The following is a 27,382-nucleotide window of genomic DNA, read 5'->3' as shown; positions in this document are numbered from 1 at the left end:
GGAAGTAACCTTTCTCTCTTTTGCTTAGGCTTCTCTGCCTATTGATGATAACTTTGTCGCACACTGCCATTGTGAGGACAGGGGCGCTGGACTGAGAGTTGGTGGTGGTTTCCCGCCAAAAGTATTTTAGTGCCCACTCATGCCACCTCGCCTCATCACAAGAGGGGGGGGGGAATAAGAACAACTAAAAAGTGCATCTCTTGAGAAAGCAGACCATGATTTCAGCTCCAAGGAAAGAAACAGTGCCCCAATTGTATGCCATATTCTGAGGATGGGGACGTGCGACACAAATACATAGTCACTTATGGGAAGAAGAAGTGTGTCAGATCAGTGAATAGGAGCAGAGGCGGTAGAGTCCAAAGGTCTCCAGGGAGGTCACAAAACGCTTGGGGAGGGGGGGAGATTTTTCATAACAGCAACCGAGACCCGCATCCAGCCGAGGCCCCAGGGCCCAGCGTCACCTTTTGTTTCTGTCGTGCTGATCCTTCTCGCGGTCTCGGTGGTCAGTGTACGCCAAGTTGCCGAAGCGGAAGTCCTCGGGTGAAGACTCACACCAGGCTGCCGTGTGCTCCACCTCCTTGCCAGCTGCAGAATTCAAAAGAGGGGACCTCAGAATGAGCGGTGCCTCGGATAAGCATATTAAGCTGGTCAGATCTCAGAAGCTAAGCAGGGTCGGCCCTGGTTAGTACTCGGATGGGAGACCACCAAGGAAGTCCAGGGTTGCTCTGCAGAGGCAGGCACTGGCAAACCAACTCTGTTAGTCTCTTGCCTTGAAAACCCTACAGCAGGGGCGTCAAACGTTATGAGGGTGGGATATGACATAAATGTCACTTGGTCGGGCCAGGCCATGCCTCGCCAGCCCAGATGGATAGTGCGGGGGTTGGCTGCCTTGGCTGCCTTGTGGGCCGGATAAGAGCTCTCAAAGGGCCAGATCCGGCCCTCGGGCCTTATGTTTGACACCCCTGCCCTATGGGGTTCCCGTAAGTCAGCTGCAACTTGACGACACCTTACACACACATCTGGACCACTGCCACTGGGAAGAGATGCTCCTGAGATAGGAGGTAGCCCGCTGCCAACCCCCTGCCCTCAGTTACTACCAGAAATGCTTATTTAAAAGATATTGTCATCCCACCTTTCCACCATAATACAGTCCTACAAAACATGTAAAACAAACAAAGAAAGCAACCAATTGGCCATACACCCACGCACAAAAGCAGGTTGGCAGAGGTTTCAGTACCACCCACCCACCCCAGTCTTCAAAGGTGTTCCTGCTACTGATGCTCTGGCTGCTGTTCCATTTTTTGGACCACAGTAGCTACTTTGTAAAAACTCCTCCTTTCCTCACCCTGACAACTGACTGCTGGGCTTAAGTTGAACATCAAGTTGACTTGATGGCACACACTTATTAATTAACCCTGACCTATGGTCCTGCACAAACAGACCCTTTCAGGAGTTCCTTGGCTTTTAACTGTACAAAGTAAACAGAAAACAGTTCAGTATAGTAACAAGCATTTTATTTCTAAATGATTTTTTAAACAATACCCTGCTGATACTCAATATTCCAGCCAAAATGATGACAAAATGTATCCTGTACAATGCATTCTCCTGGATTGAATAGGGACTCCAGCCAAGATGATGACAAAATATATCCTGTACAAATATCATGTACAATGCAGTCTCCTGGACTGAATAGGGAGCTGGGACTCCTGTCTCATTATCAATGCTGATTTCTTCACGCCTACTACCCCTCTGCATATCTCACCTAATCCAATCACGCCTGCTAATGTCATTTACATGTTTTTGACATTTATATGTTATTGCCATTGGGTGTCATAATTCACTCTTCTTTACTTATGCATAGAGGGACTCACATTCTAGCTGTTTCGGAAGAAGTGAGCTGTGATGCACGAAAGCTCATACCCTGCCAGAAATTTTGCTAGTCTTTAAGGTACTACGGGACTCTTGCTCTTTTCTACAAATATATCTCAAACACACAAAGATATGAATCTCAGCATCTTTGCTTGTGCAAACCTCCATGAAGATGATCTGCATCCCGGGGCAGGGGGGCAAGAGGAAGCCCTGCAGGTCAGTGCAAGAAGCCAACATCTCCTCCTTTTAGGCCAGGGGTTTTCAACAAGGGGGGAATTCCTCCGGGGGGGGGGGATTTTAGAATTCCAGGGTGGGGATTGGGATCACTATTCAGCAAAGTGGAATGCACCTTTTGAGACAGACTATTTTGAGAAGGGGAATTATATTCTGAACAATGGTGAAAGGGGGAATGGAGCAAAAAGATTGAGAACCACTGTTCTAGGCCTTTACGAATCAACTGCACACACCTACCTAAGTTCCAGCTGCTGGTGCTGAGTCCAGGGTCCGACATGCTGGAACAGGAGCCTGATGAGGTAAAGCTGGGCTGTTGTGGGAGAAAGAGGAGGAGATGACAACCTGGACCAGACCTTTTTGGCGGTGGCGGCAGCGGGGAAGAGCTGATACCAAAAAATATACCCGTACATATCGGCTGTGGCTGGAGGAGCGCAAAGGGAAGAGTCCAGAGGAAATCGGAGCTCCCTGTGGGCGGGACTGAGTCTCGAAGACGCTGCACAGCATGGCCAGGGTCTGCACGTCATGGAGCTGGCAATAATGGGCCACCCTGGGAAACAGGAACAGAAGACTGGATGGGTCAGACAGCAAAAGCAGGGGCAAGGCATGGCACGGCGGTTAGGAGTGCCAGATTACGATCTGGAAGACTTGAGTTTGAATCCCTGCCCTGCCACGGAAGCTCGCTGGGTGGCCTTGGGCCAGTCACTCTTTCTCTCAGCCTAACCTACTGCACAAGGTGGGTTGTCGGGAGAGTAAAATGGAGTGAGGAGAGAGAATGATGTCAAAAGTCACTCTGGGGAGAAAAGCAGAGTATAAATATGAGGAGGAGGAGGAAGAGGAGAAGAGTTGGTTTTTATATGCCGACTTTCTCTACCACTTAAGGGAGAACCAAACTGGCTTACAATCACCTTCCCTTCCCCTCCCCACAACAGACACCCTGTGAGGTAGGTGGGGCTGAGAAAGTTCTAAGAGAGATGTGACTAGTCCAAGGTCACCTACCAGGTCTCATGTGGAGGAGTGGGGAAACAAATCCAGTTCTCCAGATTAGCCTCCGCCACTCATGTGGAGGAGTGGGGAATCAAACCCAGTTCTCCAGATCAGAGTCCACCACTCCAAACCACCGCTCTTAACCACTACACCACGCTGGCTCCCCACATTGCCATGAAAAAAGATCTACTTCAAGGTCTAGATACCTACAGAGATTCCAGGAGCTGGCGGCCAAATGGGTGCTGGGCCCAGGGGGTCTCCAAGTCTGGGTCGGAGTTTGGGCCAAGGCAGAGGTCAGTTGCGACTGTGGCCAGTGACCAGACCTGAAAACAAAACAAATCCACAACGTTGGACACCGTCTTCAAGGAATGGCAGAAGCTGGCACATAGCCAGGGGTCTTGGCAGGCCATGCCAAGCCAGTCACCACTTGCTGTGACAAGCGTAGAGCAGGCCAGTCAGCCATGATCCTGGGCCCATGGTCCCATTTGTGAGTTAAGTGGGGGGGAAAGGCCTCATACTGAATGCACCTCGGCCAGCAAACTGGGACAGTCAAGACAGTGAGCAAAAGCAGGGAAGTTCCTGCTGTTCTACGCAGCTTAGTGGGCTGCACAGCCAGGGAAGCCGAGTGATGAAGGCAGAACTAAAAACCATGTACCCACATGACTCAGACCAGCCGCCAAAAACTGCGTCCTCTTCCCCATGTCATGGTGTCATCATATGACATGATTCCCTGCCCCATCTCCACTTCACAGGCACAGGTAGGCAGTGCATAATGTGACTACACCACCCTCAGAGGATGCGTATGACAAGGCCTTGACGAAGGGATGCTGTTTTCAGCGGCAGCTCTGCGTCCTGCATAACATGAGTCCCAGGGAGTGTTCTTAACGTTCTGAAGCCACGCGTGTGTAAAAACTGTCCCAGTTTCTTTCATATGCTACAGAAAATGGAGGAATCTAAAAGCAGGCAAGAGGATCTGAGAGCTGTACCTTTTCAGGCTAGGAGTCAGTGTGTGGTTAGGGTATCAGATTAAGATTCTGGGAAACCCAGGCTCAAATCCCCACATTGCCAAGAAGCTCAGCCTAACCTACCACCTAGGTGAGGATAAAATACAGAACTTCATCAGCCACCCTGAGCTCCTTGGAGGAAATACAGGATAATAATGTACTGCTTGACGTACAGCAATTGTAAACTGTCTTATCCAGTACACAGATATAGTAGATCGGGGTCCCCAATGTGGCACCCGTCGACACCTTTTCTGGCACCTGCCAAGTGTTTTCACAAGGCAGATGGGGCCAGATAGGGCTTTTGCCGAGCAAGACTGCCGACTGGCTGTGCAGATTATTTAAAATGTTGCTTCGGCAGCAGCTGCCATCACAGCTGGACCCATACCTGCAAAAGGTCCTTGCGTCCCACAGTCACAGCAGAGGCAGCATTCTTCTGGCACGTCTCTTGAATGTCGGCCACGTTCAGGCTGAAAGGAAAGAAAAGCAGCTGCTGTATAAAAGACGGAAGGGCTAGATCCCTTTCTTCAAACACACTCAAGACAAAAAAAAAATTAAAGGAACATATCATTTTCCACCTACCTTCCCATGGTCTGTTGGCGAAATTATTGGCTACAATACACCTGCTGCTAAAAATGGCACACCTGCATCGAGTTCTTCCATCCTTGTAATATGGAATATCACTTTCCCCATTTTGAGGCCTACCAATACTGTCTACCTGGCTCGGGGCCCTTTCCCCGAATCTGAGAAACCATTTGCAGGCCCAGGGCAGGCCTCCCTTTCCCCAGTCCTGTGCATTTTGAAGACAATTTCTAAGCAAGCGGCACTCCTAACTCTTTGGGACAGGGGAAAAGGATCACTTTCTTGTCCTCAGCAAAGTAAACAAGAAGGGCACCTTGTGCAGGGCTTAAATTAAGTGAAAACTCCACACCTTACAATGGCTGAAATTAGTTTTGAGTTCAAGGGCTCAGCTATCTTCCAAGACACTCCCCCCCCCCAGTTATAAACACATTCAAGACTCCACAGCAAACGGCATTTCCTGTTCTTGTTTGAAGGACACTGGTACCAGAAATTCTTATTACAGTTAAGTACAAAAGACAAATTAAGTAAAATATAGCTAACCACTAGTTCACAGAGAGATGTTAAAATACATTCAGGAGGGGGAAAACACTCCCCCAAACACCGCACTTCATAAGCTTCTGGAGCTAAATTAAGCCTAATCTTCAGAGACTAAGTATATTAAAACCATAAACCACAGAATGACTCATCAACCTTCCTCCTTCCTTCAATGGTACAGCTTTATTGGCCATAGTAGGTTGATGATGTTTGTCAACAAAACCCGTTACCACAGCTGAGATTCCCAATTTTACTATGATGTTCGGACAGCCTGTTTTCCAAAGGATGTTTTTTGTTGCTCCCGCATACAAGAGATTACACAATCAAAAGAGAGGTAGAACGTGGACTCGTAAAGACCAGCAAAAATTAGCGTCGCCACAAGGTTTGGCAAGTCAGAGCTCTCTTCGCCAGATACATCGGAAGCTAAACCCACGAGGTTGACGCTGCAAGGATCCCCACTCGATACAGCTCGACATAGCGACTTCCAAGATGACAACTCCTGATGGGGAGCTGCATTCGTCAAACAAAGCAGGCACTCTGAAGTCTTCAAAAGACTTTAAGACACTAATATCTTTTGAAGTCTTTAGGTTGCCACTGGACCTCCTGCTCCATACGCACCTAGAAGGGCTGCCAACAGTAACCCCAGGACAGACCTCTGACAGCAATGGCAGGATCCTCAGTTCCCAAGAACAATACTGCTGGATAACCCCATTTAGCAATTACAGTGGTTGCCTGGACAGGCCAAGGCAGGTTATGCTCACAGGGGCCTGTGTACTTACATATACATCTCCCCAAGTGACTTGTGGACAGGGAGCAGGCAAGAGATGTCCTGAATGATCACCTTCCCGGCGGCTTTGATGGGCCGGTTGCTGGCGTCTGTGCCCTCTCGTTTGCTCTTCCATCGCCTGGATTTCTGGGGTAGAGAGAGCCAGGGGTTACAGGAAATGGAGAGAAGGCAGTGTTTTTTGGAAGGCAGGGAATGCTTCTTGAGGACTACAGTCAGTCTACAGTCCTCAAAACTTGTCCTAGCTAACAAATGGGCAGGTAATACACTGGGGAGGTGCTCCATAAAAGGCAGGCAAAAAGCAGCAAGGACAGAGAGGGAAGGGCCTGGAGCATTTGGTGGGCAATGCCCAAACAAGACAGCTGAAGCAACAAGAGAATCCCCTGCAGGTAGTTTGGTGGAAAGCCCTTTCCTCCAGCTCCTGCTTCAGCTACAGGTCTGATGGTGAGACAGTTGCCACAAGCACTGGCGGGGGGGGGGGGGGGAGATTTGAATCATTTTAGCACCATCTCACTTATCCTTAGTCTCCAACAGAACTAAAGACTGAAAGGGGTGCATCCCCTTTATCAATCTGCAAAACGGAGACTGTCTTCCAGATCAACCAAGGATGTCTCTGCCCCATAACCAGGCATGAAACCAGATTGAGAAGGGCCGAAAGGCTGATGGATCATCCAGAATACCTTTGCCACTTTCTGCTCTATGGCCTCTTCTAAAAAAGTAAGTTAGAAACTGGCCTCAAATCAGCCACAACCTCTTGATTGATAGAAGGCTTTTCAACAAAGGGCAAATTACCACCTCTTTCTGAGGCTTACGGAAGTCTTCCTCTGATGGGGGGGGGGGATCCACGGTGTGCATCAACAGCTCTTTCATCTTACCCCTACTCAATTTTAACCACCAAGGAAGGGAGAGGATCCAAGACACGTGAACATCAGTCAGAGATGCCAAACCAAGACTATGGAAAAAGGACCAAATGGTGACTCAGAGACATCTGCCATATGATCCATTACCAAACTGGAATGGATCTGAGAGATGAGCAGCAAATAACTGTGCACAATCATTACTGCTAACAAATTACTACCATTCTGGGATTCAGACTGTATGAGTTGCAAGACATCCAATTACCCTAATTAATTATTGTAAATGCAATTCAGACGACACAAGGCTAAGCAGAGAAGTATCACTTCTTTGCCATTGTAGCTGCCATGCCCTGAGTCTTCCAGTGCGCTCTATAACATGCTCTGTCATATCTGCCACTGGTTTTCTGCCATCACTGAAAATGCCTCCCAACACTCCTTTATCCCCTTAGCTGGGCAGTGAACCACAGGGAGCAAACCTCTCCCTGCCTGAGGAAGAGGACACCAGGAAACCACCCTATTTGCCCCGTGGAGACTAGTGTTCCAGGACCTCACAAGGGCCTCTAGGCAGAATCACCATCATTAAGACACTCACAATCCCCTGAGCATTCATCAGTCCTAGAGGGACATCAGTCTTTTATTGTCCTAACCAGTCTGCTGCTCCCGCAGGGAGGTGGTAGCTGTAACCATCTGTGCCTTCAACAAAACATGGTTCAGGCATGCTGCACTTTTGATATTGCGCAAAGCATTAACATCCAGGTGGGGACACTAAGCATCGAGAAAGGGGGGGTCTGGGAGCTTGTGCATCTCCCAGTTTGAATGACATGCGAGTACCGGTTGTCAACATAAAGGCGCATGCAAGTACACGAGGCACAATTCTGCAGAAGTTCCCATGCCTACACACATCAACCCCCAAAGTTGCTTTCAGGTGGCAAAAAACAGCCATAGAGTGGAAGGCTGAATAGTGTGCGTGTGAGAGAAGCACACCTCGAAGACCTGGGCAGACGACCCACCCATGCATTGACTCACACTCAGGGAGGGAGACTGGAACCAAGAGCACTGGCCCCGCCTCCACTGAGCTGTCTGCATAGTGAGAACATGCAAAGGAAGTGCCCCTCCCCATGACCAGTGACGCAGCTTTCCAAGCGTTGCTCATCATGGGTAGAAGGGCATATGTACGGGTATTTCATCTGCATGTTTGCACCATGCAGATGTTTGAACCATGCAAATGACTCAGTGATCGGGTGGAGGTGGGGTCAGCATGCCTGTGTTTGCTCTCCGTCGCTCTGCGGGTCACCAGCACAGGGCCTGAAAATCAGCTACAGATATCCAAGGGTACTCAGCAGCTGACTGGGCAATGCAAGGGTGAACTATATGCCTGGTTCCACGAACACACATGAACACATGAAGCTGCCTTATGCTGAACCAGACCCTTGGTCCATCAAAGTCAGTATTGTCTACTCAGACCGGCAGCGGCTCTCCAGGGTCTCAGGCAGTGGTCTTTCACATCACCTACTTGCCTACTCCCTTTAACTGGAGATGCCGGGAATTGAACCTGGGACCTTCTGCATGCCAAACAGATGCTCTACCACTGAGCTACGGCCTTTCTTCCAAATGCTGGATGTCTCTCTACACTTGTATGGAACACACACTGCCTGTCTCAATAACCCCACACGAGTGTTAGATGACACTGCTTACTTGTCTATACCTGCAGATGAAACACACCGGTATGCAAATGTTGTGCCTTGTCAAAAGAACAAGACAACCTTAGGTCAAGTCTCTGGGCATCCATTTCTAAGGGTGAACAGCATGGCTAAGCTTGCTTATTCTTTACTTTGATGGTTACAAGAAGTTCATCCTGGCCACAGCAACAAAACAGCTGCGGCCGCTGGGAATAGGAGAAACCAGTTTTCCCAGGCCCAGTCATCAATCATACCAATGCAAAAGGGCGCTCTCCTTATTTTTCATTGATGCTCTGTTGGATTCACTCTCACACCACTGAGAAAGGCTTTTTTTTTTTTTTTTAAAGAAGAAGTTGGTAGACTGGCTACGGTGTATACAGGCTGAGTATCCCTTATCCGAACTGCTTGAGACCTGAAGTGGTCTGTATTTCAGATCTTTCCGTATTTTGGAATATTTTGGAACTTTTGCATATACATAATGAGATATATTGGGGATGGGACCCAAGTCCAAACATGAAATCCATTTATGTTTTACATATACTTCATACACATAGCCTGAATGTAATTTTAAACAATATTTTAAATAATTTTGTGTACACTGAACCATCAAGGCGCTACTGAGGGCCTGTGAGTAATGCCTGCATGCCGGCTCAAAACGTCCGTGTTTTGGGTCAGTCTGGATAACGGATGTCCGGATAAGGGATACTCAACCTGTATATGAAAGAGGAGAAGAGCCAACGACTGCCCACTTGGTTCCACAGGCTTGAAGGCCATTTGCCAAGTCACCTTCTGCTATCTTGGGGACTTCCTAGTTGGGAACCTGCTCCCTTCTGGGGCCTGGAAGTAAGCTCTTCCCCTAGCGACATAAAGGAGACACAAACCCTTAGATGGCCCAAGACAGATAGACTGGGCTGTACTGCTGCTCCTTTGAGTTCAGGCCCATAACATTGCTGTCTGCTGATTTCCTGATGGTTCCCGAGCAGGCTTCGTTATCAAGCTGTGATTCGGGGGGGCGGGTGTCTGGGAACTTCATAGCACCCTGCTCTCAGCACTGCCCGGAAGCGAGACGTCGTGGAAGGTTTGTCCCGAGTGTCCAAGGGCAGGCCCACTTTCCTCAGGCGACGATGATCTGCAAGTGATAGCTCAGGTGCACCAGAGGGCAGGAACGACTTCTGCTAATGCTGGGAATTCAAAGCCAATGGAAGTTTGGAAGCGCGGCTGAAGGCTTGATGGGAGAGGCAGAGAACGAGCGAAACGGAGAGACAAACGGCCCTGTCGTCGCCCTCCAAGCTTCAGGAAGACGGACAATGAGGACTTCGCGGGACATGGGGGATGGAGGCCGAAATGGCACCAAATGACCACGCAAGCCTGCATGTCTGCACCACCATCACCACACAGCCATGGCAACCGACAGTTCGGGACACAGAGCCAGCCCAAGAATAAGCCACTGACTGATTTGTGGTCTTTGACCAATCGGAGGGAGGGAGGGCTGAACTGTGCTTCCACGGGCACATTTAAGTGCCCTCGGCGGATGAATTCTGTCAACCTGATCCAAGAGAGGAGGGGGGTTTGCCCGACTCTTGGTTGGGACAGGAAGGAAAAGGTACTTTGTACTCAAACCCGTGCTAAACCCATGCAGCATAGACAGTTTAAGCTGATGTAGTTCAGGATCAGATGGATTTGAGGGGTGGGGGCAGAGCAGAAGGCACAACTGGGGCCCCACAGCTCCGGGCCTTCCTCCTTGCCAGATGCTGCCCTGTGGAGGTGAAGGAAGGATCTGTAGATGCTCACGGCAGGTGAGGACTCCAGCAAAAACAAACAAACCCAAAAAAGGATCGAACAGCCAGGCCCGCTGGCTCACTGGCTGTGAGGTCCACCTGCTGGGAACGTTGACAGCACCTTCCTTGCTCTGCTGCTTAAGAGGCATGATGGCAGCTTCTTCCTCTGCCTTTTTCTTTCTACCCAACCATACCACTAGCACTATCAGTGGGGTTCTGTCAGCTCCTTTAAGAACCCGAGACCTGGGAGGGCAGGACAGCCGTGGCAAGCTGCCTCCTGGCGCAACAACAGGTTTCTCCATAGCAGGGTCATCACTTAGGTTTTTGTTTCCCCTTGAGGTCTACCAGCCTTCTGGCTTGATCTACACCTGCAGCAGGTGTTAACGGAGACTGTACCACTTCTGAACGAAGAGGGGGGCATAATTTTAAACCTATTTTTTAATAAAGGTGGGGGCATAATTTTTTAGCCCAGTCTATGTGAACTTCATGCAAGGAAGCATTTAAAATGTAAGCCCCCAACTTGCCGTCTGAGAAGGTATGATCTACCACCTCTTTCATGAACTAACCAGGCCCCGGTCCTTCCAGTGGAGGCGCTGGGAACTGGAAGTGAAGCTAGAACTGCACACGCAGCAACCGCGTGCTGCACCCCACCGAGTTCAGTTCATTCTCTCCTGCCCCCACACCACCAGTCCTGTCCAAGGAAACGATATGGTAAGAAATTCCACTATTCTTAAATGGAGGGGGGGCTTACATGAGTGGAGCATAAAGGCATACCTTCCAAACATGGCACATTATGAAAGCCAACCAGCTACATGGGGCAAATCCCCCACCAGCTTGCCAAGCGGCAAGGGTATTTTCAAAAGGTACAACTGGGTCACGTTCTAAATGGCCGCACGTGCCACGAACTCAAGGTCCAGCAACAGAGACCACTATAAATTAGTTATTCTTATTCAAAAACTCATAATACATGCAACCACAGTGTGTGTGTGTATAAAAAAAACCACAGTTTATCAAAATTTGGGCAAAACAAAAACTGTTCTTCAGCATTTGATGATCTTTATTTACCTGCAGCGTTGTACACTGGTTATTTTCTATTATAGTTGTTTTGCCCAAATTTTCCTGACCCATGGGGTGACATCACATCCCGACGTTTCCATATATAATGTAGTTGCATGTATTATGACTGTTTGAATAAGAATAACTAATTTATAGTGGTCTCCATTGCTGGTTCTTTTTGCTAAGTTCTGTTCAGCACGGTTCTGTGATTTATTTTACGAACTCAAGGTCGACAGCCCCGGCACCTGGGGGTCAGGGACTGAAGAAATTCAAGCGCAGTCTGGATATTTGGCTGCCTTACACTCCCCTAAGAATGAGAAATTCTCTCGGTGCTGGTTTCTTAGGCACTTGCTACTCCACGGACTCACCCAAACCTAGCTCCACCTCCAACCAGCACCAATGGACCTGGGTCCAGAAACACCATGCAAACAAGATATAGAAGGGTTGCCCCCCCCTCCCTACTGGTTAACAAGCACACAGACCCTACGGGAGGGGAGGTGTCTCACCAATTGACTGAAGCAAAGAATTTTATCTCCAGAACCTGATCTGATCCACTTTGAACAGCCCCCTGCTCTTGGTAACAAGCTCCGTGGGCCAATGTGTATTACAACTGACTTCCGAACACCACCGTTGAGAAAAAGATGGGGAAGGGGCACTGTGGTCAGCTCAATTGTGCCAGCCTCAGAGTCTGTGCACATCACCTGGGCATGCTCAGAGCGGTAGGCCCAGGGGATGGGGAAGCCAGGCCACCTTCACAACGGCTCCCTTCCTGCAGAGAGGCAAGCTCTACCACTGTTGGCCTGAGCTCAGGGCAGGTGGTTAGAGGCAGCTCAGTTGGACTAGCCCTGGCTGGGAGGAGAACTTCTCTTGCCAAGCTCCCAACTACTACCCCCTATCCTGTCACCCAATGTGAGAAGTACCAGATCAGGTGAAGAGGCTTCCAGTGGCCTGTAGCTTTTCTCCCGGTTTCCCATGAGGCAAGGGGAGAAGCAGTGGCTCCTCTGGACCTTGCTGCCTGGGTCTTTTCCCCTTCCACCCAAAAAGGAAGGAAGGAATGAAGACACGAGAGGGTCCTAGGCCAGTGGTGCTAACAGCCCTTTGGACTTCCGACTCTTAGCACTTCTCCCACAAGGGAAAGAGTGGATCCCCTTCCCAGAACAAACTCCCTGAGTGCATTTTAACTGTCACATGGAGCTGCCTTATACTGAATCGGGCCATTGGTCCATCAAGGTCAGTCTTGTCTACTCAGACTTGCAGCGGCTCTCCAGGGTCTCAGGCAGAGGTCTCCGACATCACCCACCACCTGATCCTTTTTTAAGGGGAGATGCCAGGGATTGACGCTTGGACCTTGTGTGCCAAGCCGACACTCTACCACTAGGCCATGGCCCTGCCACATGGCCCCTCTGTTGCTGTAGATGCTGAACCTCCCCTGCCCAATCTTAGTCCCAGACAGGGAAGTGGGAGAGTGGTTGGAGGGGGGGGGGTAAAGGAGGGTGGAACTGCCTCCACTCTCTGCTTCACTGGGTGTTTGTCCAAACAGGTGGGAGGTCTGCAGCTCCTAGGAGAAATAAAAAGGATGCTGAACCTCCCACTGCGCCTGGAGCTCCAGGCTGCCATGGCTTAACTTAAGGCTCATGATTTTGAGAACAGATGTTGAGTGCCACTACAAAATAATTTTGAGAATAGATGTCGAGTGCCATGGCAGGCAGGGTCCAATCGCACAATGTTCAAAGGCTGCAAAACAGAGGCAGATGAATGGTGCTCCCCGCAGTCACAGAGTGAATTCCCAAGGGGCTCTTCTGAAGCATCTCCTACTCCAATTAAGCTGGAAAAAGGTCAGCAAAGGGTCTTAGATTTAGAGAAGGGATGCTTTGGAAGAAGCAATCGGGCACCAGGAAATACATCAGCAAGTGCCACGGGGCGCACCATCTTGGGGACCACTGATGTCAAGCATGGAAGCTGCACCTTAAGGCATGGGAAAATCACATTCAACTATATTGCTATCTTTGGGGATTTGCCAGACGTGAACACATGAAGGTGCCTTATACTGAATCAGACCCTTGGGCCATCAAAGTCAGGATTGTCTACTCAGACCAGCAGCAGCTCTCCAGGGTCTTTTACATCACCTCCGTGCCTAGTCCCTTTAACTGGAGATGCACGGGACTGAACCTGGGATCTTCTGCATGCCAAGCAGATGCTCTACCACTGAGCCACGGTTTCCCACACACTCCCTCAAGCCTACTTTCAAAGTCATTAGGTCCTGAGGACCTAATGGAAACTGCCAGGAAACTAAATGTAGCACTAGTTTGAACACGTGAAGCTGCTTTATACTGAGCCGGACACCTGGTCTATCCTGGTCAAGTACTGTCTACTACCTTACTGGTGGTGGCTCTCTAGGGTCTCAGGTGGAGGTCTTTCACGTCAACTACTACCGGATCATTTCAACTGGAGATGCTCGGGGACTGAACCCGGGTACTTCTGCATCCAAAGCAGATGCTTGTTCCACTGAAGCATGGACCCTCTCTCCATTCTGTGGGGAACCATGGATGGGGACACCACATTCCACAACCCTTCTCAAAACCCTCTGATCCTGCCTCCCTCATGATCAAGGAAGGACTCTCAGCCATTCTAGTTGATCCAAAGTGCCAGCTCGGAGCCCATGCAAGATTTCCCCTTCCTCGTTCCTTGTCTCTCCCCCCTCACCCCAAGTCTTGCCCAGCTCTGGTCTGGGTTACCCAAAGCCAAGAAAGTGGCGGATTATTCTTGGGCCCGAGGATAGCAGACAGAGTCAAACTCAAGGGCAGCAGTAACACAGCGCACAGTACCGGGAAGTCGTTAATCGCCTGTATGGACCAACGCCGTCTGGCAGAGCAAGGAGACATCTGCACAGGAGAACGTTATGCCCGGGGAAGAGGTGGAGAGGAGGAGAACCATTGAGAAAAACGAGAAGAGGAAGAAAACAACAACATCTGAGAAACCATCTGAGCAGAGGGACCGAGAGGTTTCGCCCTGCAGCACGCCACCCCATCCGGCCATGGCTTTATGCTATTATTGTGTTAATGTTTTATTGCTGATTGAAGTTTTAATGTATTTTTAAGGTTGTAACCCGCCCTGATACCAGACTCTTCCACGTGAGCGGTTGACTCTAGTCATAAAATCTATTGGGATCTTTGACCAGTATAACAAAAGTTATAACAAGGTTTAAGTTCCAGGTTTAAAACAATGATTCACGTGGTGGACTCTGATCTGGAGAACCGGGTTTGATTCCCACACTCCTCCACATGAAGCCACCTGGGTGACCTTGCCCTAATCACAGTTCTCTTTGAGCTCTCTCAGCCTCAATACTTCACAAGGTGTCTGTTATGGGGAGGGGAAGGAGACTGTAAGCCAGTTTGATTCTCCTTAAAAGGTAGGGAAGATCAGAATATAAAAACCAACTCTTCTTCAAGAAAAAGCTGGGGCCACCAGAACATGACCAGCTTGCTTGAAAACTCCAAGTATGCTGACAGCAGCCCTAGGAGAGGACTTGAGGCATCACCAGCTCCTCTTTCCAAACCCCACAGCACAAACCAGGGCTGCCGGCCATGACTCCAACATCAGGACTCCTGAAGGTTAGGGAAATTTGCCTCTTACAGCAGACTGGAAAAAGTTGTTGTTCCCCCACCTAGAGTGTGCCCCACTCACTGGTCACGACGAAAAAGCAGCCCGGATATTTCTTCCCCTTTGCTCTGCTGGGTGAAACCCACCAACCCCGCTTTCGGCCCTGTGTCACTACAGGGGGCTGTAGGACACCTTAAATTGTTTTCAAGTAGCACCGGTGGAAGGTTCAGTGCATATCTGCACGCACATAAGACACATATGTAACGAGCACATGCGCTATACAGGGACGCTCGCCGGAAAGAAGAGATCCTGTGCACTCCATACTCTGGGTGTCATGCACTTTGTACTCTGTGGCAAGTGGGCATCTACTACTGGCAAGGTGGGCGAGGCAATCTCCCAGCAGCTGTGTTTTAGAAAGACCCTTGTTACAGTTGCCTTTTATGTTTTTTTACAAAGCTCAATGAATCAGGGCTCGCAGAGCTTGGGCACACCTCGTCCTTGTCCGGTGCGAACTGCCAACATTTCCAATTGCTCTTTTCCCACAGACAGAAAAACCTGGAGCTCACGCAGGGAAAGAGGAGCCACCGTGCCACTTTCCTCTGCCAATTCTTGCTCTTGTCTCGTCAGTCTCCATAGTGGCTGATTTCCCCTTAGAGGTTTTTTTTTGGGGGGGGGAAGAGGGAGAATCGGTGGCCCAGGAGAGAGGAAACAAATGGGCCAGTAAGTCTCACTTCCGTGTATTGGAAAAGAGCAAGAGTCCAGTAGCACCTTGAAGACTAACAAAATTCCTGGCAGGGTATGAGCTTTCGTGAGTCAGAGCTCACTTCCATGTATGACTCTGACATTCCACCCTTACCTCTCCTCTGTCCCTGGCTATTCAGAGCTGATCCACACAATGACATATGCTGAGGTGCTGGTATTGTGCACTGTAAGTGGGAGTGTAAATATTTTGAAGTTCTGTTCACAATTCTCCCCACCACCACCCAAAAGTAAAGCGAGTGTATCAGGGAAGGACGTTTGGCATTGCTTTACTGCATACAGAGAGCTTTCTGCAGCACCTATTAAAAATGTGAACCCCCCCAACTTGCGCTTCAAAGTGGCAAAGTCCTGAATTTTACCACTTCATTCTGCATAAAACTGGAAAGAAGAGAGCCAGCTTGGCACAGTAGTTAGACTAGGATCTGGGAGACCCAGGTTCAAATCTCTCACCCTGCCATGGAAGCTTATTGGGTGACTGTGGGGCGGTAACTCACTTGCAGCTTAGCCTACCTCATAGGGCTGTTGTGAGGATAAAATGGGAGGAGAGGATGTTGTAAGCCACCCTGTGTCCCCATATGAGAGAAAAGCAATTATAAATAGGTGAATAAACAAGACCCTTCCTAGACTCCAGGGCCTGCCCATTCGTTAGGGTGGCTGGAACTGAACTCGGCTCTGCGTTTGCCTCCTGTGGCCCTGGTGCAACTCACAGAGAAGAACAGATTGCTGACCCTACTCCTCCAGTTCACCCAAATTAAGATCTTTTGCCTTCACTGCCCCCCTTCCTGTGTTCATAAGTGCATCATGCCTCCCAGGCATCTGGGTAACAGAGTCTTGTCCTTACAGGAGTAACAAGCCCTCCCCGCCCCCCGGCCCAAGTGAATTTAGGGCCATTTCATCGACTTTGGAACTGATCACCTGCAGCGGCCTCCGGGGGAGTTGCCGTGATTCCTGGACATGCACAGGATGAACCAAAGTAGGTTAGCGAACAGAGGAGGGCCCTGCCTTCGGAAAAGTGTACATGGGAGAAGGAAGTTAAGTACATGGGAGAAGGAAGTTAAGTAAGATGGCTATGCCGTGGTGTAGTGGTTAAGAGCAATGGTTTGGAGAGGTGGACTCTGATCTGGAGAACCGGGTTTGATTCCCCACTCCTCCACACGAAGCCAGCTGGGTGACCTTGGGCTAGTCATGTGAGCGGCCGACTCTAGTCTAGTAAACTGGATTTGTTTCCCCACCCCTCCACATGCAGCCTGCTGGGTGACTTTGGGCTAGTCACAGCTCTCTCCGAACTCTCTCAGCCCCACCTACCTCATAAGGTGCTTGTTATTGGGGGTGGGGGAGGAAGGTGATTATAAGCTCCTTTGAGACTCCTTTGAGAGCAAGTGTGGTATAGTGGTTAACAGTGGTGGTTAGGAGAGGTGGACTCTAGTGTGGAGAACCAAGTTTGATTCCCCACTCCTCCACATGAGTGGTGGACGCTACTCTGATAAAACGGGTTGGTTTCCCCACTCCTACACATAAGGACAACTGGGTGACCTTGGGCTAGTCACATCACTCTTAGAGCTCTCTCAGCCCCACCTACCTCACAGAGTGTCTGTTGTAGGGAGGAAGAGGGAAGGCAACTGTGGGTTCTCAAGTACGGCCACGGTGCCTTCTGTGACCAGCTCAAAACAGCTTCCTAAGGTAGATCAGCTTCCCACAGGTAGCAGAACACAGAAAGGGCTCACCCTCTTAAGCGGCAGGACATGTCCCAGGGTGGCTGGTTTGCTCTCCTGTTTTACTGTCTTCTCTGCCGAGGGGGAGGGAGTCACAGCCTTGCCCTAAATTTATAAGCCACCTTGGACCACGACGGAAGTTGGGATATAAATATTTTAACAAATAAGTTAAAGGGGCTTCCTCAAGTGAAATCTGCAGATCTGCAAAGCAGCCAAGGAAAGTAGTACTCAAGTACGACGGAAGACACAGTGAAAGTGGGAAAATATTGACTAAATCCAACAGACACCCACAAAATAAAAATCAGATCCCAAACTAGAAGACAAGCTTCTGGTAATTATGTGGTCTTGCCGATTTGTATCGGGATTATATTGTTCAAATCACATCAAACGTATCTGTTTAAGTTTAAAGGTATGGTCCCGTTATGAATTTTGAATTATTCATGGCAGAATTTTGCTGAAGCTTATCTTCGGCTTTTGATCATTCCAGGTGGTAAAAACCGTAAAAAGAGGCTCTTTCTAGCAAGTCAACAGACAGAGGAGGCATTTGAAAGAGGGGCCGGAAACATGTGCTCTTAGCAATGCGGTTTGCCAAGGGGGCCCCTGGAACCACCCACAACTGTGCCTGGTGACGTGGGGTTTTACCAAACAGCTGAAGTGGCAGTGCACTTACCCTTTCCTTATAATAGAAGGAGCTAATGGAGACCTGCTCCTTCTCACTGCGCGTGGGGCTTCCGCCGTACAAGATCAGCTTGCCAGGAGTCTCTGTCCGCATCTTCATGGGGGTGATGAGGCCGTTATGGTAGGCAGAGAGCGCAGACAGGGATCTAAATGCAAGAAACACATTTCAGAACGGGTGAGCTTCTGGAGAGACGTGCCATGCTCTGGGGCTGAAGCAAAGGGTGTTCCAGTTGCACAAGAACACATAAAGGCATCTTATACTGCGTCAGGTCATTGAATCACCTGGCCCAGTACAAGGGTGACATACAAGAGGTTTCTTCCGGCACTACTACAGCTGAATTTTGATTCTATCTCCACCTTCTTTGCTGATCATGCACGTTTTCCTGAAGCCTATGAGCTCATGCATAGATTCAATTACTGGTGATCTCTGGATGCGTTAAGGATTACTTTGCTCTTTGACAGATAACCGAAACAGTCACAGAGAAATTAGATTTTCTGCCTTTTAACAGAGATTGAGTTAAATTTGGCCTTCTCATCTTGCTTTAGAAAAGGTTATGAGGACATATCAGAGTCAGAGGCACTGGTTTCATTATCTCATAGGCACCTGCTGGATTATCTCATACATAGTTTTAAGAACCAAACACTTACCTCGATAGTAATCACATGATTACGGTAGATTTAGAGTAGGACTGATATTTTTCTATAAAAATGCACTGATGTGATAAGCAAATCAGATTTCTCTGGATGGAAGTCTCAGAAGATTAGGTGAGATTTCTGTGCGTGTGTGAGAGAGTTTGACTTAGGCTTATATGAAAATCTCTAAAAGCAGTTTGAGACAATAACCTGAAACCTGGTTTGCTTTAAAATACTGTGTTATGTGTGCTGTCAAGTCACTTTCGACTTATGGCGACCCTATGAATTAACGACCTCCAAAATATCCTATCATTAATAGCCTTGTTTAGTTCAGGTATTTAGTGATGTGAAAGACCTCTGCCTGAGACCCTGCAGAGCCACTTCCAGTCAGAACAAACAATTGACAAGCCAAGGGTTTGACTCAGTAGCCGGCAACTTCAGGTGCACTTGCAGGGTGATTTATAAACGAAGGAACATTTAAGCCACCTCCTGCAGCCTGCACTGGTACAGTTCAATCTACCATCCAAATGCTCTATTGTACTCATTCTGCAGCACGTGAGTGTAGACAGGTTGGTCACTATCTCCTGCAACAGCAAATTCTGCAATTAACCCATCTCCTCACCCCACAGAGAACAGGCAATGCTCCAAGATGAGCTGTGAGCAGCACGTCCCATTAGGAGGTGGTTCCCACAACCCCAGGTACTTACCGGGGGGTCGGTTCAGTCGGCGAGACGGCTCGGTGCATTGTCATCGGCCTGGTGAAGTAGACCAAGTAACCTGCAAAGAGCAGAGAGAGGGATTGAGTGAAAGAGGACCACCTCAAAAGCAGAGGCTTGGGCCAATGCCCTAATCGGAAGAGGAGGAGCAGTTGGTTTTTATATGCCAACTTTCTCTACCATTTAAGGAAGAATCAAACCGGCTTACAATCACCTTCCCTTCCCGTCCCCACAACAGACACCCTGTGAGGTACGTGGGGCTGAGAAAGCTCGAAGAGTGCTGTGACTAGCCCAAAGGCACCCAGCTGGCTTCTTGGTTAGGAGTGGGGAAACCAAGCCGGTTCAGCAGATTAGTGTCTGCCGCTCATGTGGAGGAGGAATCAAACCCGGTTCTCCCTCTGCACATAATGAAGACCCAACCCACCTGCCCCGCAGAACCGGGCTCCGGAGGTACGTGGGAAAGGGATGTTGGAATCCTGATAGGACCCGTAAGCATTAGAGACTCTGGGAAAGGTCGGCAAAGGAGGAGTGACCGAGTTTGGGAGTGCGTAGGGGTTACTGGGATTGTTGTCCTCCTGGTTCTGAAACATAAAAAACACATAACAGAAGTTGCACGTGAGGAGCCCTGCACCCAGACACTCAACTTCAGGATGAAAGCCCCAGCATTTCCCAGACGATCACCAGCATGTTATGCAAGCCAAAGGGGTCAACAGGATCCCCCTTCCTAACTTCTTTCAAAAGCGGTCTTATTTGCTTTGCTAAACGAGGAGCTCTGGTCCTCCCGACAATCCAGAACAGTGACTGTTCTGCTACAGGTACTGAATGTTGGGGCCAAGGAGTAGCTGGGCTGGGCCGTGGGGTGGCAAGGAAGTTTTGTGGGAGAAGAGGGCCTCTGAAGCTGCCAGTGCTGAAAAGAAGCCTCTTTGCCACTGAGTGACCTTGTCTTGCTGCCCTGCTGCCCCTCACAGCATGCAAAGAGGCAGATGGTATAGCGCCCTTACACACTTGCAGGTCCTTCACACGCGCAAAGCACTTGGGTCCACCAATGCCACATGCGCTTTTGCAGCACAGCTCCCCTCCCCACTAGTGAGGTCATCCTCCCAGGTCTTCCTCCTCTAATAACAGGACTCTGATGTCCCAGGGCTTCCTGTCACCTGCTTGCAGCTCGGTGGGCTCCATACTGCCGCCTGGGTACTAATGGTGGGGGCTGAGGTCTTTGAAATGTTACAACCCTTGTCTGTAACACTGAATTGAAATGGAGAGACAGAGAGGATGCTTTCGCACATGCTGAATAATGCACTTTCAATCCACTTTCAGTGCACTTTGCAGATGGATTTTACTGTGTGAAATGGCAAAATCCACTTGCAAATGATCATTAAAGTGGATTGAAAGTACATTATTCAGCATGTGTGAAAGCACCCAGAGTCTTGGCTGACCATAAAGTTCACTCCACCCCCCATGCTCCTGTGATACCAGATTTCACATGTTTATAACCACGTGATGCATGCAAGAACTAGTTGGTATCAAGGCCCAATATGTAGCAATGCAGTCTAGCTACAGAGAGAGACGGCTCTTGGGAGGGGTGATACAAATAGAGCTCTTCTACTATTTTCTACAGTGGACTCCCTAAAGAATAGTTTTTTTCAGTATCAAAATATATCATAGTGATAGAAAATAGACGGGAAAGAATCCCTCAAAGCTTTGAAGTCAGTCAAGGATCTTCTAAAGCTATTTTCAAATCCCATAGTGCCTGAAAACAGCAACACTGCGTCTGGCAAGTCTACATCACAGAAAGGGTTCAGCCACACAGACTAGACAAGCAGCTTCTGAAGGTAGAGGGAAACATACCTTTTTGGTTTGGAAAGTTTTTCACACAGCAGAGGGGGAACTGTTTTTAGCTTTCGGAGCCAGGAAATTTTTCAAGGGTCACGTAAGAAGAAATTTGCTTTCTGACCTGCGCGACAGTCCAGATTGCCTGGCCCAGAACTTTTAGGAATCAGAAGATCAGGGGGAACTGAGATGTACCTCTCTGCCATATGTGTTCTCTGTTCCTGGTTTAAGGTCCCATGGCTAAAAATTGATAGCCAAAAAAAGGCTACTGTATCAACGAACGTTCATCTGATCTCCCAGGTTCAAATACCTACTACATTGTAAAATTCACCAGGTTGTCTCAGGCAAGTTACTATCTCTTAGGCCTCACCATTCTTCAGTGGGAAGTTGTGAGGATACAAAATGCCATTCTGGTCCTGTTAGACAGGACTCAGTGTAGCAAGTAAATGATAAGCCCAGTTTTTAGAACTATTCCGCAGCTATTCCAGTTCTCTATTTTCATGTTTCTTATCATGTTACGCCACTATATTTACTTTTTACTTTATTTTACAAAATTTATACCCAGCCTTTCTGCCCTCACAAGGGCCACCAAGGGGGCTAACGGATTCAAACATACGTAATAAAAACCACATATTAAAACTGTTAAAACTAACCCCCAAAATATTGTAGGGATATCTTACGGCTGTTTTCTGTCCTTATCATAACCTTAAGATTTATTACTTGTAGCTTGTCATTGTACAACTCTTGCCAGTGTTGTAACGGATTGCTGTGAGCTGCTTGGGGGCATCTCATTTCTTTACAGAGAGGAAAGTTAATAAAAGTTTTTAAACAGATAAAAATGTCAAGCTGCCAGGCAGGAGGGAGAGCAGGACTGCTGGGGCCAGCAGGACCAGGGGCCAAGAGAGACCGTGCCACAGGCAGAAGGGGGCTTGCTCCCTACCACGACAGACTCCAGGCAGGAAACCAACTGGCGCAGACAAGGCTCCAGGCAGCACTGGTTCCGCTTCACTTTCTGCATGGATGTGTCCTTCAGGATCTGAAAGAGAAGCAAAGAGGTGCTTGAAGGGGATCGTCCCCTGCTCTAGCCCCCTCCCCTCGAGACTCTCAGGACTCCATTAGGACTGGCTCTCAATTTCTGGGGGCCCTGAGCAGAGGGTGCCCAGCCCACTTTACTCTCCTGTGCCTACCACCAGCCCTGCTGCCTTCCTTCCTGAACACATGAAGGTCCCTTATACTGAATCAGACCCTCGGTCCATCAAAGACAGTATTGTCTACTCAGACCTGCAGTGGCTCTCCAGGGTCTCAGGCAGGGGTCTTTCACATCACCTACTTGCTTGGTTTCTTTAACTGGAGATACCGGGGATTGAACCTGGGACCTTCTGCATATCAAGCTGATGCTCTACCACTGAGCCACAGCCCCTCCTGCCCACAAGCCCGGGCATCCCTCCTCTACCCCTTTACGAGCCCTCTCACCGTCTGCACTCACAGATGCCTGCGCCACCCGCACGTCTGTCCCGATGATGCTGGGCAGTATGCACTGCTGGAAGCATGGATGGCAGAGTGCTTGCAAGCAAGCAGGCGGGAGGATGGCAGGTAGGCATCAGGGGAAGGGTGTGGTCAGTGGCAGTGCAGCCTGCCTAAAGCCCTGGGCCCCCTGCCCACCTGAGGGTATGCTGACGCCAGCCATGGGCTCCAGGTTGAAAGCGTCCGATTGTGAGAACTGAGGCAATTCTTGAGAGGGAGGGCAGGAAGAGTTGTGGCAGTGTTTGGCTCTTGTGGCCCTTTCTTACATGCCCAGGGTAATGTTGATCACTAATTTGGGGTCAGGAAGCAATTTTCCTCCAGGCCAAATTAGCCAGGGATCCTGGAGGGGTTTCGTTGCCATCTTCTGGGCAAGGAGTGGGGGTCACTCGGGTGTGTGTGTGTGGGGGGGAGGCAGTTGTGAATTCCCTGCATTGTGCGGGGGTTTGGACTAGATGACCCTAGTGGTCTCTTCCAATTCTATGATTCCGTGATGCTATAAGAGATGACCCTGGTGGATCAGACCAGCTAGTCTACCGCCCTGTTTCACACAACAGCCAGCTGGTTGCCCTGGAGGGCCAAGGAACAAGGCACAGAGGCCAAGGTCTTTCCCTGTTGCTGCCTCCCTAGCACTGGCATACAGAGGTACAGTGCTGCTGAATGTGGAGGTTCCCCTTTAGTCATCTCGGCTAGTAGCCACTGAGGGATCTCTCTTCCACGCATCTGTCTCCTCCCCCCTTGTAAAGCCACCTGTGGCAGGGATCATCGCCACCCACCCGCAGAGATCCCCCACAAGTCATTGGCCACCCACCCCACTTACCCAGCACCAGTCAATAGCTGTGTTGCACGCATACAGCCTCACCTTCAACAGCTTGACCTTCATGGTGGAAGGGATGGTTGTCTGGTTGACAAACTGAAAGGAAGGAGCGGCGTTGTTGGGATACTGGGCGGGGAACATCACCAGCATCTTGACCCGGTGGTTGCTGCAGTGCACGGAAACGGTGCAGCTGCGATTGACGGCGTCCATCTGCCGAAGGAAAGCATGCACCGCATGGCAAGGGGAACTCTAGTTCAAGGGTCCCCAACCTTTTTTTGAGCCTGGGGCGGGGGGGATGACCTTTGGTAATTGGAAAGGGGGTGACGGACGCAAGAGGTAGGGTCAAGCATGTGCATACACACAGTAGAAGGGGGATGGAGATCAACACATGTGCAAAGCACATCTAGGGGGAGAGGAAGAAGGGCCCCTTTATTTGCAAATCACAGGCCCTGCTTAAACACTGGTCCCACCCACTTCTGATAAGTTCATGGCAGGTGCTGGGACACATGAATTATATTGAATCAGACCCTCGGTCCATCAAAGTCAGTACTGTCTACTCAGACTGACAGCGGCTCTCCAGGGTCTCAGGCAGAGGTCTTTCATGTCACCTACCTGCCTAGTCCCTTTAACTGGAGATGCCAGGGATCAAACCTGGGACCTTCTGCGTGTCAAACCAATGCTCTACCACTGAGCCACAGCCCCTTCCCTGGGCATGCCAGCTGGCACCGTGGCATCCCTGTGCTCTTGGCTGGGGAATGGCCGCTTTAGTTAAATGAGGCATGCGCCGTGCTTTTTCTTCAAAGGGTAAAGTGCAGCACAAAGCAAGTTGGATCCAGCCAACTTTTTCACTGAACACTGGCCCCATCTCCCTCCTGACCAAAGTCCCTGCCCCATCTGGCTTTGGTACAAGCAGGTCCCATCACAGCCCTTCCTTTGGTGACCAACTTTCCTTTTTCACCAGCAGAGAAGCAGGTTGGATCCAATCCAAGGGATCCCCAAACTGGTCTCTCAACTCAGTGAGATGGAAAAGCAACCCAAGCCTCCCTAGCGGTAGAAAGTGAACTATGGCTTCCTCATTATTTAAATTGATTATTAATACATCAAACCTTTCAAGGTGAAGCGATCTCTACTGCTCTTAGCATTTATAGCTCAAGAAAACATGCAAATAAGTAACAACTGTGGGGAAATTTTTTTTAAAACCCGCTAAAATCAACTACTATTTAAACTATTTTTAAAAGTCCCTGATAGGGAAAGAGTATGTTCCCTTCATGATCGCACAGACTGTCTACAACTGACAGGAGCTACCAGCAGATGTAGTCCAAGGCAGAGAACTTGGATTGGTTTCCACCAACGGCCACCAGGCTGCTCAACCCGCATTTAGAGATCTTGACAAACCTCTGTGGGTTCGGGACAGGCAGGAACGCAGCTTGTTTGCCGCTTGCGCACTCTCTCCCCTCCTCGGCTGACGTGCAGAGCGGGATCAAAAGGCTCCCAGTTCACTAAGTCTTTGATCAAGCACCAATTTGCCAAGGCACCATGTGAGCAAGCACCTGGGTGAATCCAGCTCGCATTGGTCCAAGCGCCTGCATTCAGACATCACACCAAATTGGGAGTTTGGTCTAAGCCTTCCCAAACCAGGAAGCTTTTGACTGCATTCTGCGTGCCAGCAGAAGGAAGGAGGGACTGAGGATGCAAGGAGCATTCCTGCCTGTCGAATGGCTGGGGCTTTGTCCTGAGACAGGGCCAGATGGAGCAATCTCTCCTGCTCCTTCCTGGGGTCTCTCGGGTTCAAGGAAAGGTGGCCTGGATGAAGGCGCAGCAAATGAAGCCGGGCCTGTCCCAATTCCAAGCTGCCAGCCTGCTGTCGGGAGGAAGCTGCTCTGCTCTCCCCTCACCTCCATGTTCACATTTCGAATCTGCACGTTGATCAGAGAGAATTCCTGCTGCAAAGTTTGTGGCAGGCCCAACTGGTCCAGCTTCTTTCCCACCAAGAGGCTGTGCTGGGATTCTTCTTTCAAGGCTGCCAGAAAAAGAAAGGAGCCCTCAGAACGTACTGGAAAAGCAGTGCCAAGGGTTGGTATGGCCCCTTCCGCCCCATAAGAACATAAGAAAAGCCATGCTGGATCAGACCAAGGCCCATCAAGTCCAGCAGTCTGCTCACACAGTGGCCAACCAGGTGCCTCTAGGAAGTCCACAAACAAGAAGACTACAGCAGCATTGTCCTGCCTGTGTTTCACAGCACCTAATATAATAGGTATGCTCCTCTGACACTGGAGATAAGCATCATGATTAGTATTCGTTTTGACTAGTAGCCATGGATAGCCCTATCCTCCATGAACATGTCTAAAGGTAAAAGGTAAAGGTCCCCTGTGCAAGCACCGGGTCATTCCTGACCCATGGGGTGACATCACATCCCGACGTTTTCTAAGCAGACTATGTTTACGGGGTGGTTTGTCAGTGCCTTCCCCAGTCATCTTCCCTTTACCCCCAGCAAGCTGGGTCCTCATTTTACCGACCTCGGAAGGATGGAAGGCTGAGTCAACCTTGAGCCAGCTGCCTGGAACCGACTTCCGTCAGGATTGAACTCAGGTCGTGAGCAGAGCTTGGATGGCAGTACTGCTCTGCGCCACGGGGCTCCTATTTGAACATGTCTACTCCCCTCTTAAATCCTTTCCCAAACTTAGGAGGGACAAAGGTGAGACAGTTACAACTGGCTAAAAGCCCAGCCAACTTCCATGAATTAAGTGGGGATTCAAGCCCCAGTTTCCCAGGAGCCTAAGACTGACTCTACCCACCATGCCATGCTGAATCTTCATGCCATCTTTAGAGCTATTAAAGGTAAGCAGAGCTTAATTTCTTGAGGTCTAAGCCCGGAAATGCAATGTGTGACTCTCCTGCCTCACCTTCCTCCTCTCCGTGGTTGGAGTTTTGCTGGGGCTCGGAGTCTTGGACGGGCAGGGGCTTGTCCGGCTCTGGCAGGAGAGAAATCCCGTCGATGAGCTCCTCCACCCCGTCCAAGAGGTCGTTGGAGCACAGCTGGAAACAAGAGGCAGCAAAAGCAGAAATACAGCCGGGCGTGTGAGGAGGTGTGGGTGCAACAGAGAATGCCAGTCAAAAAACAGGGCCCGTGAGCCTGCGCTGCTCGGCCTGTATGAAACTATACCCCCACCCTGTAAGTTTAGTAGCTGTTGGGCACCATCGTCGACCCGCGGATGGTGGGGGCACACAAACTGGGGACACAAACCTGCTGAACTGCCACCAAAAAGGTTAATTTTTTTGCTTAAAAGGAGAAACAGCAATGCTTCATATTGTAGGCCCGATTCAGGAAATGTTTCCTAAGGACTAGCCCAGCCGGATGACGGAAGACTTGGTTTGAAAGGCATGGGGGCACCTGCTTTCCTTGGAGGCTTTCAACCAGGTGCCAGGCTTCTAAGAGAACAAGGAGGTTTTTCTTCTGGAGGGACCCTCGAATCAGCACCTCCTGATAAACCACAGCAAGAAGCCGCCCCAGCAGATGCGTGAAAGGAAATGCTCTAGAATAGTGGGTTTTGGTGAGACAATGTATGGCTGAATAGGACTGGTTGGTACAACCAAAACCCAGGAAGAAAGTATTTTACTACCCATCAAACCTACCCTCTGCAGCTGGCAATCGACACGCCACATCCGCAGCGTCTGATCTCGAGACCATGTGACCAGCTGGTAGTCCTTGGAGCCTGGAAGGACAAATGAAAATACATGTTAGATCTCGAGACCATGTG

The 27,382-nt window shown here is 49.6% G+C and overlaps 1 protein-coding gene across 2 annotated transcripts in view; it reads right to left on the bottom strand.

Annotated features, from left to right (window-relative positions):
* WDR59 (WD repeat domain 59) overlaps positions 1 to 27,382 on the bottom strand; it is a 55,658-nt gene that overhangs the window by 3,317 nt on the left and 24,959 nt on the right. Inside the window, exons 11-25 of one of the 2 annotated variants that reach the window (XM_056862463.1) lie at positions 27,258 to 27,337; positions 26,528 to 26,660; positions 25,520 to 25,644; positions 23,670 to 23,834; positions 22,227 to 22,322; positions 19,881 to 20,037; positions 19,448 to 19,517; positions 18,100 to 18,253; positions 14,184 to 14,240; positions 5,984 to 6,117; positions 4,477 to 4,558; positions 3,298 to 3,410; positions 2,512 to 2,650; positions 2,341 to 2,413; positions 462 to 585 (exon numbers count right to left, since the gene is read on the bottom strand). In XM_056862463.1, the coding sequence (XP_056718441.1) occupies positions 462 to 585; positions 2,341 to 2,413; positions 2,512 to 2,650; positions 3,298 to 3,410; positions 4,477 to 4,558; positions 5,984 to 6,117; positions 14,184 to 14,240; positions 18,100 to 18,253; positions 19,448 to 19,517; positions 19,881 to 20,037; positions 22,227 to 22,322; positions 23,670 to 23,834; positions 25,520 to 25,644; positions 26,528 to 26,660; positions 27,258 to 27,337 (1,702 nt within the window). The remainder of the gene's footprint in view (positions 1 to 461; positions 586 to 2,340; positions 2,414 to 2,511; positions 2,651 to 3,297; positions 3,411 to 4,476; positions 4,559 to 5,983; positions 6,118 to 14,183; positions 14,241 to 18,099; positions 18,254 to 19,447; positions 19,518 to 19,880; positions 20,038 to 22,226; positions 22,323 to 23,669; positions 23,835 to 25,519; positions 25,645 to 26,527; positions 26,661 to 27,257; positions 27,338 to 27,382) is intronic. The other variant, XM_056862462.1, reaches the window with a different exon arrangement.

This window comes from Euleptes europaea, chromosome 17, assembly GCF_029931775.1.
Source record: "Euleptes europaea isolate rEulEur1 chromosome 17, rEulEur1.hap1, whole genome shotgun sequence".
In the NCBI taxonomy this organism is placed as follows: Eukaryota; Metazoa; Chordata; class Lepidosauria; order Squamata; family Sphaerodactylidae; genus Euleptes; species Euleptes europaea.
Note: the sequence above shows the minus strand (reverse complement) of the source record. Positions and strands in the feature narration are given on the sequence as shown.